At 38.0% G+C, this 14610-nt stretch overlaps 4 protein-coding genes across 4 annotated transcripts; 2 read left to right on the top strand and 2 right to left on the bottom strand.

Moving 5' to 3' along the window:
- Positions 1-296: 296 nt before the first annotated feature.
- Positions 297-1883, bottom strand: LOC135200326 (crustacyanin-C1 subunit-like). Its single transcript, XM_064228882.1, has 4 exons — positions 1705-1883; positions 1089-1173; positions 839-961; positions 297-702 (listed from the first exon to the last, which is right to left on the bottom strand). Exons 1-4 carry the CDS (start codon positions 1840-1842, stop codon positions 440-442), a joined length of 609 nt encoding a protein of 202 aa, XP_064084952.1. The 5' UTR covers positions 1843-1883; the 3' UTR covers positions 297-439.
- Positions 1884-2380: 497 nt separating this feature from the next.
- On the top strand, positions 2381-3824 carry LOC135200327 (crustacyanin-A2 subunit-like). Its single transcript, XM_064228883.1, has 3 exons — positions 2381-2560; positions 3114-3330; positions 3455-3824. Exons 1-3 carry the CDS (start codon positions 2426-2428, stop codon positions 3685-3687), a joined length of 585 nt encoding a protein of 194 aa, XP_064084953.1. The 5' UTR covers positions 2381-2425; the 3' UTR covers positions 3688-3824.
- A 6691-nt stretch (positions 3825-10515) lies between these two features.
- On the bottom strand, positions 10516-11919 carry LOC135200324 (crustacyanin-C1 subunit-like). The gene is made up of 4 exons (XM_064228880.1): positions 11641-11919; positions 11408-11492; positions 11059-11181; positions 10516-10922 (listed from the first exon to the last, which is right to left on the bottom strand). Exons 1-4 carry the CDS (start codon positions 11902-11904, stop codon positions 10660-10662), a joined length of 735 nt encoding a protein of 244 aa, XP_064084950.1. The 5' UTR covers positions 11905-11919; the 3' UTR covers positions 10516-10659.
- Positions 11920-12332: 413 nt separating this feature from the next.
- LOC135200325 (crustacyanin-A2 subunit-like) lies at positions 12333-13584 on the top strand. The gene is made up of 3 exons (XM_064228881.1): positions 12333-12509; positions 12876-13092; positions 13217-13584. Exons 1-3 carry the CDS (start codon positions 12375-12377, stop codon positions 13447-13449), a joined length of 585 nt encoding a protein of 194 aa, XP_064084951.1. The 5' UTR covers positions 12333-12374; the 3' UTR covers positions 13450-13584.
- Positions 13585-14610: the final 1026 nt, after the last annotated feature.

The following is a 14610-nucleotide window of genomic DNA, read 5'->3' as shown; positions in this document are numbered from 1 at the left end:
ACCTTTACCTTTAGTCAAATTCATTCCTCCATGAGCTTCAAAATATTTCCAAAATTGTAATTATTTTTACAGTCACCTTTCCTATGATGCCCACCCAACAATTATCTTTGCCCCAGAGTTGGCACCCCACCCCCCCACCCACATTTTGAGGGGTAGAATCGCCACTGAACACAGCCTGTTCGGCTTTCCTTACATGGTTTAGAGGTAAAATTCATGTGTGATTCATTTGGAGACATTTACACTTTCATTAAGGTAAAATTGGCCATCGTAGAGGAAATGGATCATAAACAAGAAGAGAAGAATTGTTTTTATTGTTTCACAACAGTGCAAACCATTCATAGATAATCCTTTCGCTGCATTATTATTCTATATAGTATATTTTTCATTGGAATACGTATCATTCTACAACCTAAAAAACGCTATAATTCTATTTGGTGACTTAAAGTTCGTCTTTGATGAGCTTCGTCAGTTGCTCGTAATCGCAGTCTCTGCCTTGCTCGGTCTTGATTAGTCTGTTGGAATCGACTCCTATGCTGTCTAAGGCTGCTCTGCATTTGGCGATGTACTTGTCGTAGGACTCGGGAGCTCGGGCGAAGAAGAAGGCGAAGTCCGAGTGATAGCCGTAGTTGTAATCCATGCAGGAGTACATGCAGGCGTAGTTGTTGTAGTCGGTGTCGAGGATTATGAGGGGCGCTGGGAAGGCTGTTGAAGGAAAAGAATAACAATTGGTAAGGAAGTGTTAGATGGTATAATGGTCTTTAAAGAATATTAATTTCAATAGTATTCACTATTCCATCTTAATGACTGACAACGCAAGAGCTAAAGGAGCGAAACTCACAGTTTTCGAGATTGATCATGAGATGAGGGTCTCCGAGGGGCATGGGCGTGAGGACGCCCCTTCTCTTGAGCTGGGTGCCTTCTGCGGTTATGCCGGCAGTCTTGACATCGAAGCCTTTACCGTCTGAGGGACAGAAGATAAATAAAATAATGTATATACTAGTAGGAGTAAAATATACGATGATTTTATAAATAGTTTTTAACGACCAATGTACTTTTTTAGAACACGAAAAGAACTTAAAATAACTTACTGTAGTCATACTGGATCCGGACACATTTCTTCAGCAGCTGATACGGGTTCGTTGAGATTGCTTGTTGATACCAAACCCCTCCAAACTACAAGAAAAATAAATTAAATAGAAAACTCTGTTTAAATTTAAATTTCTCATTTTGTATCGACCTTTAACAGTTGCATGACTTTTGTATTTTTATCCTGATCTTTTCCGGTAATGGGGCAACACCAAAATCTTCAAATACACTAGACCAGTGGTTCCCAAACTAGGGGGCTCGCGCCCCTTGGGGGCGTGAGGAGGATACAAGGGGGGCGTGAAATCATTCAAAGAACACATATCTGCCATTACATACATGCAAAGTATAATTATAGCAGTCACTCCAACCCGTTTTCTATTAGAAAAATGTCTCTGGGATGTACTATTATTTGTTTGAGTGGCTTTCATTATTAAAATTTAATACAAACAGAAATCTGTTTTCCTGAACAATGCTAAGAAATAAATGCAAGAATCATTTCACATGAACAAAAGAGGGAGTGGAGGCGTGAGGGTGTACTGAAAGCAAAAAGGGGGCGTCAGGTAAGATAGTTTGGGAACTACTGCTTGACTAGACAATCAACAGCAAAATCACACTTACGCTTGAATGTCTCGGTAGTTGTTCTTGCCAAAGGCTTTGCTCGTCAACCGCGGGACATTTCCCTTTGGTGACAAAATCGGGGACTTCGTCAGCAACCACGGCTGCGACCACCACCAGCAGGAGGATCTTTGAAAACATCTTGCACCGATGGAGATCAACGACGACGTTGCGTTTGCAGAGGTCGCCTGCTTGCTTTATACCCGTGGGAGGCTGGAAGCAATCGGTTGTCAGCGAGGAATATGCAAAGAGATTCTTCTCGACATCTCTCTATAGGCAGTAAACTGCAGCGTGGACATCAAACTGAATTTCATTGTTTTTTTTATCGTTATTTTCATAGATGCGTAATAGATATGCAGACACTTGTACGATGATTAGGGAGACTATCAGTAGGCTTAGTTACGGCATCTGGCATTGGAACGCTTGGACCTGCCTGGTGAGGAGCGTGACATTTTTCATCAAATGCTCATCTTCCTTGATTCGAAACACAGGAACTCTGTCGAGGGTTAATAACCTTATCTACCTAATGATAGACACAGTGGTAGGAGTGATACCAGTGAAAAGTAAATGAGAAAGCTTTCTAAAATGTTAATAAAACATACAATATGAAAGCACAACGCATCTCATAGACTCCGCCCTCAAAAGCAAACCAGTTTTGCGTCATAAAAGAGGCAATGAGACGGCCTTCAAGAGCAGTGTGCTGAATCCCACAATCACAACGAAGATGCGGCGTTTTGTCTTCTTGGTTTCTGTCATCGTAGGTTGTGTCATCTGCGAGGACACTCCTGATATTCCCGATTTCTTGGAGAAAGGGATATGCGCCAAAGTAGGAGTCTTCCCGAAATTCGATTTGCGACGGGTTAGTTTTCTTTTTTTATTATTATTGTTTTAGGTGTACAATGATTGCATAGAGTGAACGATGAATAATTTTCGAACATACGAGAGAACTGAGTCAGTTTGATCTAACGTTTGCTAAGGGTACATTTAATGGTTTTTATCAATGAATTCGAGAGTACTTTTAAAGTAATTAATTTGACCTGTCCATTTAGAAATTATTCAGATAACTGAATAAAAAAAAAAAGTTCTCTGTGTACGATGATTGAAAAGAGTGACTGTGAATAGTTTTCGAATATGGGAGAAAACTATGATAGTACTACTTGCTAAGGAGAAATTCAGTGGATTTGTCAATGAAAGTTAGGTAGGAAGAATACTTAAGGACAAATTTGATGTTAATGTCCATTTAGGAATTATTCCAATGCCTAAATTTAAAGAATGCCTCGGGGTTCAGCAGTGGCCAAGTTGATCGTTTTATGCATTTGCTAATTTGAAAGGAATGTTTGAGAAATTAGTCTTTGTCCGGGCTGTCTGTATATGATGGATATAAAGAAAAACACGAATAACTTTAATTCCAGTACAGCGGACGTTGGTACCAGACGGAGATCATCAGGAACGCCTACCAGCCTTACACCAAATGCATCAACTCCTTCTACGATTACTCGGAGCCCATGTTCGGATTCAAAGTCAGGACGGCAGGTTTCAGCCCTGAGGGAGAACACAAGAAACTGGAGGGGAAAATCTACCCAACCAAAGACTTCCCTGCAAGCCACATGTTGATCGATTTCCCCACAGGTGAGGAGGTGTTGCCTTATCATTGTTTTATCCAATGTAAATGAATATATGAGCAATTAATTACGGTATGAGTTTCAGCAACTTATTTTGTATGATCTAACGTGGCTTTATCTCTCTTTCACAGTCATGGGGTGGCCTTATGAGGTGGTCGACACCGACTACGACACCTACTCCTGCGCCTACTCCTGCGTCGACTGGAACGCCTACAAGACGGAGTTCGCCTTCGTCTTCTCTAGGTCTCCTGAGAACAATGGACCCGCTACTGCCAAGTGCAAGGCGGTCTTCACAAAGCACGGAATCGACTTCTCTAAATTCCTCACAGTTCCCCACACCGACGATTGCGTTTACAGAGCCTAGGAGGTTGAAGCAAATGACGTTTCAAAAGATAATGTTCTTCACTCAACAAAGCCATCAATTATGAAAGCTCTTTAGGCTCATTTATGTATATATATATTTTTTTTCGGATATATATTCAATAAAAGTATTTCGTTATATTCATTGTATTAATATCCACGTGTTAATGATAGATCTTGCTTCTGTTCAAAAAAGTTGTTAACCCTAATGACGGCAGTCCAAAGATGTATATAACAGCTTTGGGATTCTAAGTAGACAAACTGATTATCAACTGTTAAAAAAGGTAAAGAGAATTTCATCCAATGTCTGACAGAACTCTGGACAGAATGCAAGAAACTCCAAAATTATGGAAGAACTAAATGTGCTGGGACATGTTTTATTACCTGTTTATATTCCTTTTTAAGTCGCGCATGTGTGGATATGAAAAATCTACCTCACTGGATCACTGTCTATTAAGCCAATTAAATAGAAGACAAACTTGTTTAGAATACCATGCCTAAGGAAAGGGCCCATACTGGCATAAGGCCTGTTTAAGAATTTATAAGTGATACTGGGTTAGACCCAAGAAGACTTCTCAGGGATTAAGTCCATGAAAAAATATAGAAAACCAGTGGATTAATTTTTTTCGTTGGATAATCTGGGAGTGCCATTTTGTGGAAAGTACTTTCTTAAGCAATTGACATTGTTTGATTGATTTACTAGAATGGCTGACCAATAATAATAATAATGGTGATGATGTTAATAATGAGTGTAATGAAAATCTTGAGATTGTTTTTTTCACGAGATTGTGAATTTCTTAGCAGTAATAATAATAATAATAATAATAATAATAATAATAATAATAATAATAATAATAATAATAATAATAATGATAATATAATAATAATAATAATAAAATATCTAATAATAATAATAATAATAATAATAATAATAATAATAATAATACCATTTTTATTTTAATAGGAAAACACCAAAGTAATTGGTTGATTTCCAGAACCAGAAAATAATGACTTATTTATGCTGAGAATTCTCCTAGAAAGAATGTGTGCTCACCTTCTATAATACCCAATCCTTTGCTATTATTCTCAAGGAAATAAAAAAAAAATCTAAGCAATTTCTTTTTCCTGAAGTTTCAAAAGGCCATTTTCTCGTTGTGAAAATCAATAAAATCACTTCAATTTTCTTATTCAATAAAAGATGGTAACTATTATTATTATTATAATTATTATTATTATTATTAATATTAATATCATTATTATGATTATTATTATTATTATTTTATTATTGTTATTATCATTATTATTATTATTTATTATTGATTAGTTAACTGCGGTCTATCACAGTTCTCCATTTCGACTGGGTGGTATTTATAGTAGATTTATTATTATTATCATTATTATTATTATTATTATTATTATTATTATTATTATTATTATTATTATTATTATTATTATTATTATTATGTGTAAAAATATGGCTGCATTATGCGAATTTATTTCATGCTGAGTTTCCTCAATTCGTCTTATAATTCGATTTTCCTGCACGTCAATATTGGTCACTAGTTGGCCAATGTTCATATTTTGGATATAAGCAGCGTAAAATGCAACCATATTATTCAACAAAACATGCCTGAAAGGGGAAGGGGATCTACTTCTTCTTCTTCTTCTTCTTCTTCTTCTTCTTATTCTTCTTCTTTTATTATTATATTATTATTATTATTATTATTATTATTATTATTATTATTAATTAAACAATTCTCATAATCAACTAAACAATGCCATTGGCTTCAGAAAGTACTTTGCACAGAACGGAAGAGAAAGAATTAGCCCAAAAAAGCAAAAAAAAAAAAAAAAAGCACACACACACGCGCACACACACACACACACACACACACACACACACACACACACACACACACACACACACACATATATATATATATTATATATATATATATATATATATATATATATATATACTTTTTTAGTGCTGGCATTTACTTGTATTTTATCAGTGACCTATCTAGATACTAGATGTTATTTCTACTATTTACTTGGTGACTGCAAAAATTACTTTTAGTTAGAAAAATAAATCATAATGTTAGATAGATAGATAGATAGATAGATAGATAGATAGATAGAAAGAACTTCTATTAACAAATCTATATAATTATGATCAATATAGTGCTTTGAAGTTTCTGCTGTTATGTCTACTTTCTTCTTATTCAGAAAAGGTAACAAATCTTAAGAGTTTAAATTCTGCACAGTCAATAAAAATCGTTTCACTTTCATTTCATTTATCTGTCGGCAATTAAACGAATGAAAGAATAAAGGGGAAAAAATGAGGTAAACCCAAATGGCGCCAACTTGATGAGTCTGCCAGGAAGTCTTTATAGACGTTGCTGGTGGAAATTGGTCATATGACTCCAAAGCCCTCGGATGGATGAGCAACAGACGATAATCATCAGACACTATTTCGTGTCATGAAGGAACATGATAGAGCTAATTGGCGGGACAAGAACGCCCAATGATTGCGAGCGGTATATTAGGATCATTATCATTCCCTGAGACCACACTTACGACAGGGCCAGGCTGACACTCAGTATTTGAAAGACAAAATCCTGCTGTCTGCTGTTCTTGTTGTAGCTAGTTTGCACTGATGCAGGAAAAGGTAGAGAGACGCACCTTAAAAATAGTAGATGAAAAAGATTGCACCAGGAAAATGGATTCCAAAACTCTGTATCTATGTGATTATTTTTGGTCCTTCTTTCCTGCTCCAGACACTGTGCTTGGGAGACGCAAATAAACCGGTTTTTTCTTTTTCTGAGCCCACTCATCTACCTCCAGATCACGAACGCGAGAAGAAGAGACGAGAGATTGTTTATATGTTCCTAATCGCTTCTCAAAGTAACCCGAGAAAATGTCATTTAACGTAATGAGATCCATGACTGTCACATGACTCAGCGGTTAGAGGATGACTGCGGCAGTGAAGTCTGGGACATATTCAGCAGATAACTGATCATGGGAAATATATTTATATTCGTATTTCTGGGTACAAGGAGAGAAGGTCATTGAGAGCGTTTACTCAGCAAAGTAGGCGCTGCGCGTTTGAACGCTGTAGTACAGTTACAATCTTGTTTATAATTTATCCTTATCTTTTCACCTGTTTTCATTCCACGTTTGATATCCACCGTCTTCTGAAGGATAATGAGCGAAGAATATCAATGCTTTCTTATGCTATAATACAAAGGAAGTCGAAAGATACAGCTTCTTAAAAACTTTTTTTGTTTATCCATATATGTCTTTCTCGACTTCTCCATCTTCTACTTTGGAATGCCTGTTTGTTTGTCTCTCTGTGGGTCTATAAGAGGGCTTGGTCTGTCTGGTTGCCTTGGACTCTTGGTGTAGTGACTATGACGTTCAACTCTTCTCGTACTTAGCAGTTTTCAGGATGAATTTCCTTCTAAGCTCATCGTATACCTTTGACGGTTCAGGTCGAGAGCGAGGCAATATGAGAGATTTATCAAATACTTCAGAGTCTCTCTCTCTCTCTCTCTCTCTCTCTCTCTCTCTCTCTCTCTCTCTCTCTCTCTCACACACACACACACACACTGTCAGTTATTCATAGATATGAACCGTCTATCTTGTCGAGAAGGATTATAGAATTTCCCACAGATGATACTGCTTTATCAAAATTAATTTTCGTTGTTGGAGGGTGCCAAAGGAAACTTTCTCCTTAATGAATTATGTTGCTTATATACCATCTCACGTAATGTCAGTGTATTGTAGAAATCTGGCAGTGTGTCGTTGTCTGACTTCAGGTTTAACACTCAGTTTGTTAGGAGTTTTATCTTGGCTACAACTTACAAACTAAACAAAATGTGGAATATTTTCCCAAGTGTAATTGTGGTATCTTCTGATCTCCAAATACTTAAGCGATGAGCAAATTCATTTCTGCTTTCTGCTGACGTTTCTTGTATATTAGGTCTACTGTTTTATTCTATTTTCGTCTTTCCCTGTCTCTCTTTGTAGGCTGATTTCCCTGTGCAGCCCTCTCGGGTTTATAGTCTGCTCAGTCTCTCCATAAGAGTTTTCAGCTGAAGATTTGAAGGAAGAAGCGAAAAGAAAGAAATGAAAGAAATGATGTAGTGGTCTCAGTTGCAAACAAATACCTTTAACAGAATAATAGGATTATCGCATTCATGATAATTGCGAACCGTGCATTTATGGCTGCAATGGATTCGTTTTCCAAATTGCCACATACTTGGTTACTAGGCTTTGTAGCAGACAGACAGTTTATTTTAACAACAACAACAACAACACGGGCAGGAAAGCACCATGAAATTCTCCTTCCATATCCAAATCTTTAAACTTTAATAAAAATTTTAAATACTGAACATTATTTCGACGAGTATATCTACAAGTAACACGACAAACGATGATAATTCCAGGAGCGGTATCTCTATAGACCTTCGGTGTCACTTTCCCGTTCTGCCGTAAGGCTGAAGAGCTAATAAGGACGAATGACATTGAGGGCAAGATGGGAATATATCAGGTGGGATGAATAATGCAGGGGGAGGGAACAGGCTAGGAGGAAGTAAAGTACATCTTATTACAGAAAAGAGAGCAACGACATGTGATAAACTCATCTGCTTTGATGATAAACTACAGTTTGTCTTTATACGCGTTCCACGTCCCTTGTAATAAGCAAAATCTTTTTTTCCATCCATAGTCTCAGCTCCTCAATGATGTTTGCATGGATGCCATTTTTGTACATCACTCCCCGACATAACGCCCATGGAAAGTTAGCATGTTCCAGACACCGGCATTTGGAGTTCATTGCACTTATTCTGGGAGGCTGGCTTTGGGCCAAGACAGGCTTTCGCTCTTCTGAAGAGGCAGTCTACTTTCATTGTGTCATTGACCTGGCTCATGGCGACAAAGGCTCATGGCCCCTTCGAACTGTTCGGAGATCATTGGGTTTATCTCGTTCCCCATACTCGAAAGCAAAGAGCCGAACAGGAAAGGCTTCAGTGTCATCTGCCTTTTGAACCTATATGCAGAATTTTAATATCCTTTTTGCAAGTGCACAGGCCAATGCAGCGGGTAACATATTCACTTTTTCTCGCAAAGAAAAGAACTCGAATTCCTACTGATAGAAGGAGAGTTGAGTTGAATATAGAATTTAGGCTAAAGGCCAAGCACCGGGACCTATGAGGTCATTCGGCGCTGAAATGGAAGTTGACAGTAAGAGGTTTGAAAGGTGTAACAGGAGGAAATGCTCAAAGCAGTTGCACTATGAATCAAGTGTTAGGAGAGGGTGGAAAGTCAGATGAAGAAAGAGAATATGAAAGGAGGCACAGTAAAAGGAACCAAAGTGGTAGCAGCTAGGGGCCGAAGGCATGCTGCAAAGAACCTAAAGCCAATGTGCTCACTTCTCAAATAACCAGATTTTTTTATTTATGTCAGACTCATCAAGTATAACAAGTGGAAGACAGTCCCTCTAAGACGTCAGCCAAATTCGAGGTGATCAGAGTTCTGGGAAGGCGGACGAAAAAATAAACGAATTAAAATAGAATTACCTTTTTCATATATGCAGATGGTGAAAGTGGAATAACGGATACTGTCTAGAGGTCGTTCATTAGCTAGAATACAAAAGGAATCTATTCTATGCTCTACAACAATCCTATTCCAATATCTCAGGAGGAAGACCGCTGGGAAGGCCAAGAACGAGGTGGACAGACATAATAGTAAGAGATCTTGAAGAAGGAGAAATCCAGAACCTAGAGGAAGCGAGGGAAATGGCTCAGGATAGAGACAGATGGAGAGGAACTGTATCAGCCTTATGCCACTTACCAGTGGCGTGAAGATAAATTAAAATGAAAGTAAAGTAAGGAACGATATTGAGCTTAGGACACTTCAAATTTAAGAATATATTTACACTCAAAGAGCCTTTGCATTCAATGTTCGACGGAAAAAATCTAAAATGTTCTCCCAAATGGAAATTTAGAATAAAATAAGTTCACAGTAATATCCGTACGCCCTTTAACCCACCCTAAACATGAGAATTAAATTCTTTATTGAGGGAGAAATAATGACAACCTTTCCCTCCCCACCCCTCAAAAAAAAAAAAAAAAAAAAAAAAAAAAGAGACCAGTGCCAGAAAATTTAGGAAAGAACGATAACCTCTTTAGAAGAGTGCCTTATTTCCAAATTCCAGAATGCTTGGGAATAAGTTCAAACATGAACATTTGTATGCAGACCCTACAAAAAAAAAAAGAAAAAAAAAAATTTAGATCTAAACGAAGTTCCATGGAACAACTGGGTGCTAGAGAAGGGACTGGGGATTTCTAGGGATTTATTATTAACCTGCAGATACAGGTAGTATCTGCATACTGGATGAAAGCTAAAATATGTTAGAAGACTTCTCTCCAGCTGTACGGTAATATCAAACGTATGTCGGGTATCTAAACAGAGGCAGTGTATAGAAAATGAATAAATGATTTTCGTATGAATCTCTGGACAGGCGGTTGCAATTTTCTTTGCAAGAAATACAGTCCCTAATTTCCTCGGGATTTTTTCCTTTATGACATTTATCATGCAGAAACCACAATATCATGACTACCGCATATTATCGCTGAATGTCGATTCACCACCATGATACATTAAGCAGTGCTTGTTCGAAGCAGTTTCTCCTGCAATAGTTCGTAATCTGGTCAGCTTTTCCCCCTAAATATCTTGGAAGTATACTTCCTGCCTGATTCATTTCTAGACATTTACACTTCACGAAGGCAAAATGGAACGTCATTGGGAACTGATTCATAAACAGGAAGAGCTATATTTGTTTTTATTGTTTCACAACAATTCAAACCATTCATTGAAAGTCCTTTCACTGCATTATTATTCTATTGTATATTTTTCATTATAATACGTCTCATTCTACGATCTTAGGAACGTCATAGTATTAGTTGTTCATCTAAAGTTCGTCTTTGATGAGCTTCGTCAGTTGCTCGTAATCGCAGCCTCTGCCTTGCTCGGTCTTGATTAGTCTGTTGGAATCGACTCCTATGCCGTCGAAGGCTGCTCTGCATTTGGCGATGTACTTGTCGTAGGACTCGGGAGCTCGGGCGAAGAAGAAGGCGAAGTCCGAGTGATAGCCGTAGTTGTAATCCATGCAGGAGTACATGCAGGCGTAGTTGTTGTAGTCGGTGTCGAGGATTACGAGGGGCGCTGGGAAGGCTGTTGAAGGAAGAGAACAACAATTGGTGAGTGTTGGATGGTGTAGTTGTCTTTTCTGAAAAACTATTAATTTCAGTAGAATGCATTATCCTTTCTTAGTGACTGACTAAAGCAGAGTTAGAGGCGTGAAACTCACAGTTTTCAAGGTTGATCATGAGATGAGGGTCTCCGAGGGGCATGGGAGTGAGGACGCCCTTTCTCTTGAGCTGGGTGCCTTCTGCGGTTATGCCGGCAGTCTTGACGTCGAAGCCTTTGCCGTCTAAGGGGAAGAATATAACCTAATTTATATGCCAGCAGGAGCAAGAACAGGTGATAATAGGTTTTATATATATATATATATATATATATCATGATATATATATATACATATATAATATATATATATAAATATATATATATATATATATATATATATAGATAAGAATAGGAGAGTATATCACACTATAAAACCGAAAGAAACTTGAAATAACTACTGCCTGACTTACTGTAATCATACTGGATCCGGACACACTTTTTCAGCAGCTGATATGGGTTCGTTGAGATAGCTTGTTGATACCAAACGCCTCCGAACTAAAAAAAAAATAATTGATTAAATAATTAGCTTGATAAAATGGATTTCATAATTATCACCATGTCTAAGTTCATGAGTCGAATTTGTATGAGACAAAACTAAGTCTTGAAAATCACTGAACAAATTAATGATCAAAATCACACTTACGCTTGAATGTCTCGGCAGCTGTTGTTCCCAAAGGCTTTGCTCATCAACCGCGGGACAATTCCCTTTGATGACGAAATCGGGGACTTCGTCTGCAACCACGGCTGCGACCACCACCAGCAGGAGGATCTTTGAAAACATCTTGCACCGATGGAGATCAACGACGACGATGTGTTTGCAGAGGTCCCCTGCTTGCTTTATACCCATGGGAGGCTGAAAGCAATCGGTTGTCAGCGAGGAATATGGAAATGAGATTCTTCTCGACATCTCTCCACAACCAGTAAACTGCAGCGTGGACATTAAATCTTAGTTAACATTAAATCTTAGTTATAAGTATGTGGACACTTGTAGAATGATAATGGAGAAAATATAAAAAGGAAGCATTTTTGGTAGGCTTACTTACGGCATCTGGCAGTTGGAAAACTGGGTCTGTTTGTTGAGAAAAGTGACATTTTTCACTAGACGTTCGTCTCTCTCGGTTCGAGACAGAGGAATAATATCAAGCTCTGATAACATTATCTACGTAATGATGGGCATAGTATAAGCAGCAATACCGATAAAAAACACACCTAGGAGATTGTCTACGACGTCAATAAAACATATAAATATGAAGGCACAACGCACCTCAACAGACTCCGCCCTCAAAAGCAAACCAGTATGACGTCATCGAGCACCATAAAAGAAGCAAGCACGAAACTTTCAAGCACAGTTTGCTCTTCCCTGCAATCACGACGAAGATGCTGCGTTATATCTTCTTGGTTTCTGTCATCGTAGGTTGTGTCAGGTGCGAGGTCACTCCTGATATTCCCGATTTCCTGGAGAAAGGGAACTGCGCCAAAGTAGGAGTCTTCCCGAAATTTGATTTGAGACGGGTAAGAATTTCTTTTTTTTTTATTGGGAAAAATTGTTTTAGGTGTACAATGGTTACATAGAGTGAATGATGGATAATTTTCGAACATACGAGAGAACCGAGTCAGTTTGATCTAACGTTTGCTAAGGGTACATTTAATGGTTTTGTAAATGAATTCGAGAGTATTTCAAAAGGAATCCGTTTGAAGTGTCCATTTAGATTTTATTAACTACCTGAATTTAAAGAATTTACTCGTGATAATGCAGGGCTATAGTGCTTGGTCCTAATGATTGCTAAATTGAATTGACAGGAATGTTTTATAAATTAGTCTGTCCGTGTTGTCTGTTTGTACCGAATGTGGGAAGCTCACGAATAACTTTAATTCCAGTACAGCGGACGTTGGTACCAGACGGAGATCATCAGGAACGCCTACCAGCCTTACACCAAATGCATCAACTCCTTCTACGATTACTCGGAGCCCATGTTCGGATTCAAAGTCAGGACGGCAGGTTTCAGCCCTGAGGGAGAACACAAGAAACTGGAGGGGAAAATCTACCCAACCAAAGACTTCCCTGCAAGCCACATGTTGATCGATTTCCCCACAGGTGAGAAGGTGTTGCCTTATCATCGTTTTATCCAATGTAAATGAATATATGAGCAATTAATTACGGTATGAGTTTCAGCAACTTATTTTGTATGATCTAACGTGGCTTTATCTCTCTTTCACAGTCATGGGGTGGCCTTATGAGGTGGTCGACACCGACTACGACACCTACTCCTGCGCCTACTCCTGCGTCGACTGGAACGCCTACAAGACGGAGTTCGCCTTCGTCTTCTCTAGGTCTCCTGAGAACAATGGACCCGCTACTGCCAAGTGCAAGGCGGTCTTCAACAAGCACGGAATCGACTTCTCTAAATTCCTCACAGTTCCCCACACCGACGATTGCGTTTACAGAGCCTAGAAGCTTTCAAAATAAAAGTTTTAAAATGTAATTTTTAAATTGTTTTACCATATAATGTCAACTATTACGAACGATCCTAAGGCACTTTTATATATACTGTATTTAGGTATAGTTTAAATAAAAGTATTTCTCATATTCATTGAATTATTGTTATCCAAGTGTTAAAGATAAACAAGAAATTAGGAAGGGACATTCCAACGAGGGAAAACAGCTTTGGAAATATGAGCAGATAAATTGATTATCAACTGTTACTAAAAAAAAAAAAAGATGTTCTTTGTTTGACAGACAAAAAAAGGAAAAAAATGCAAGAAACAAATGAATAATATAAAAAGTAATTGTCTTTGAACATTCGTAAGTTAAACATGTGTTAATACGAGAAGTTCACATCTGGTCCACTACCTTAAAGACAGTGAATGGACGGACGGACGTGTTTAGAACACTACACTTAGGCCAAGGGCCAGCAGGGTTGCCATGAGACTGGCCTTATCCACTGTGCTGGAACCCGGCATTGCCCGTCATGTCTTCCCTACCCTCCCGATCCCCTACCTACCCGCTCCACCCGTGGCGGATAAACAGGTTTGTAGGAGGAAGGTGGATGTGTCATGTCTCCCCTACCTAAACCGGCCCCCACCCGGGGCGGACAAACGAGAAAGATCCACTCAGATTTTGTTATCAAAGATGGTTAGGTTCAGGAAAAAGGATAATAAAAGCTTTGGATGAATTCTGGAAATGATTCCCAAAAATGCATTATTATGCTGTTTAAGTTTTATTCATTAATTTATTTCTATCCAAACCATACAAGTTAATAACTTACCATCTTAGATCTTCACTAGATTATTCTTTAATCCCAAAAGGCATTTTTCTCTTCTTAAGAATAATTGTCAAGAGCTGTCTGTTTATAAAGATCGGTTAGAGGGTCTAAGGTATAGTGTTTGTATGTTCTTTTTAGAAGAGTTCTCATCAAGAATTCTTAAGATCTTTTTTTACTCGTGTAAATTTAAGCTGGGAGTTAAGCCAAATAACGCTTTCATTGAAATCAAAGGTGGTGGAATCAGAGAGGCTTCAGTAAAAAGAAAAACTACAAAAGATTCTGAATCTTTAGCAAAATTTTCGCTGAAGATTGAAAAAATTAATTCCCTTTTCACATTTAGATAAAAGTGG

Source organism: Macrobrachium nipponense, chromosome 26 (assembly GCF_015104395.2).
Source record: "Macrobrachium nipponense isolate FS-2020 chromosome 26, ASM1510439v2, whole genome shotgun sequence".
In the NCBI taxonomy this organism is placed as follows: Eukaryota; Metazoa; Arthropoda; class Malacostraca; order Decapoda; family Palaemonidae; genus Macrobrachium; species Macrobrachium nipponense.
This window is presented reverse-complemented; position numbering and strand designations above follow the sequence as displayed.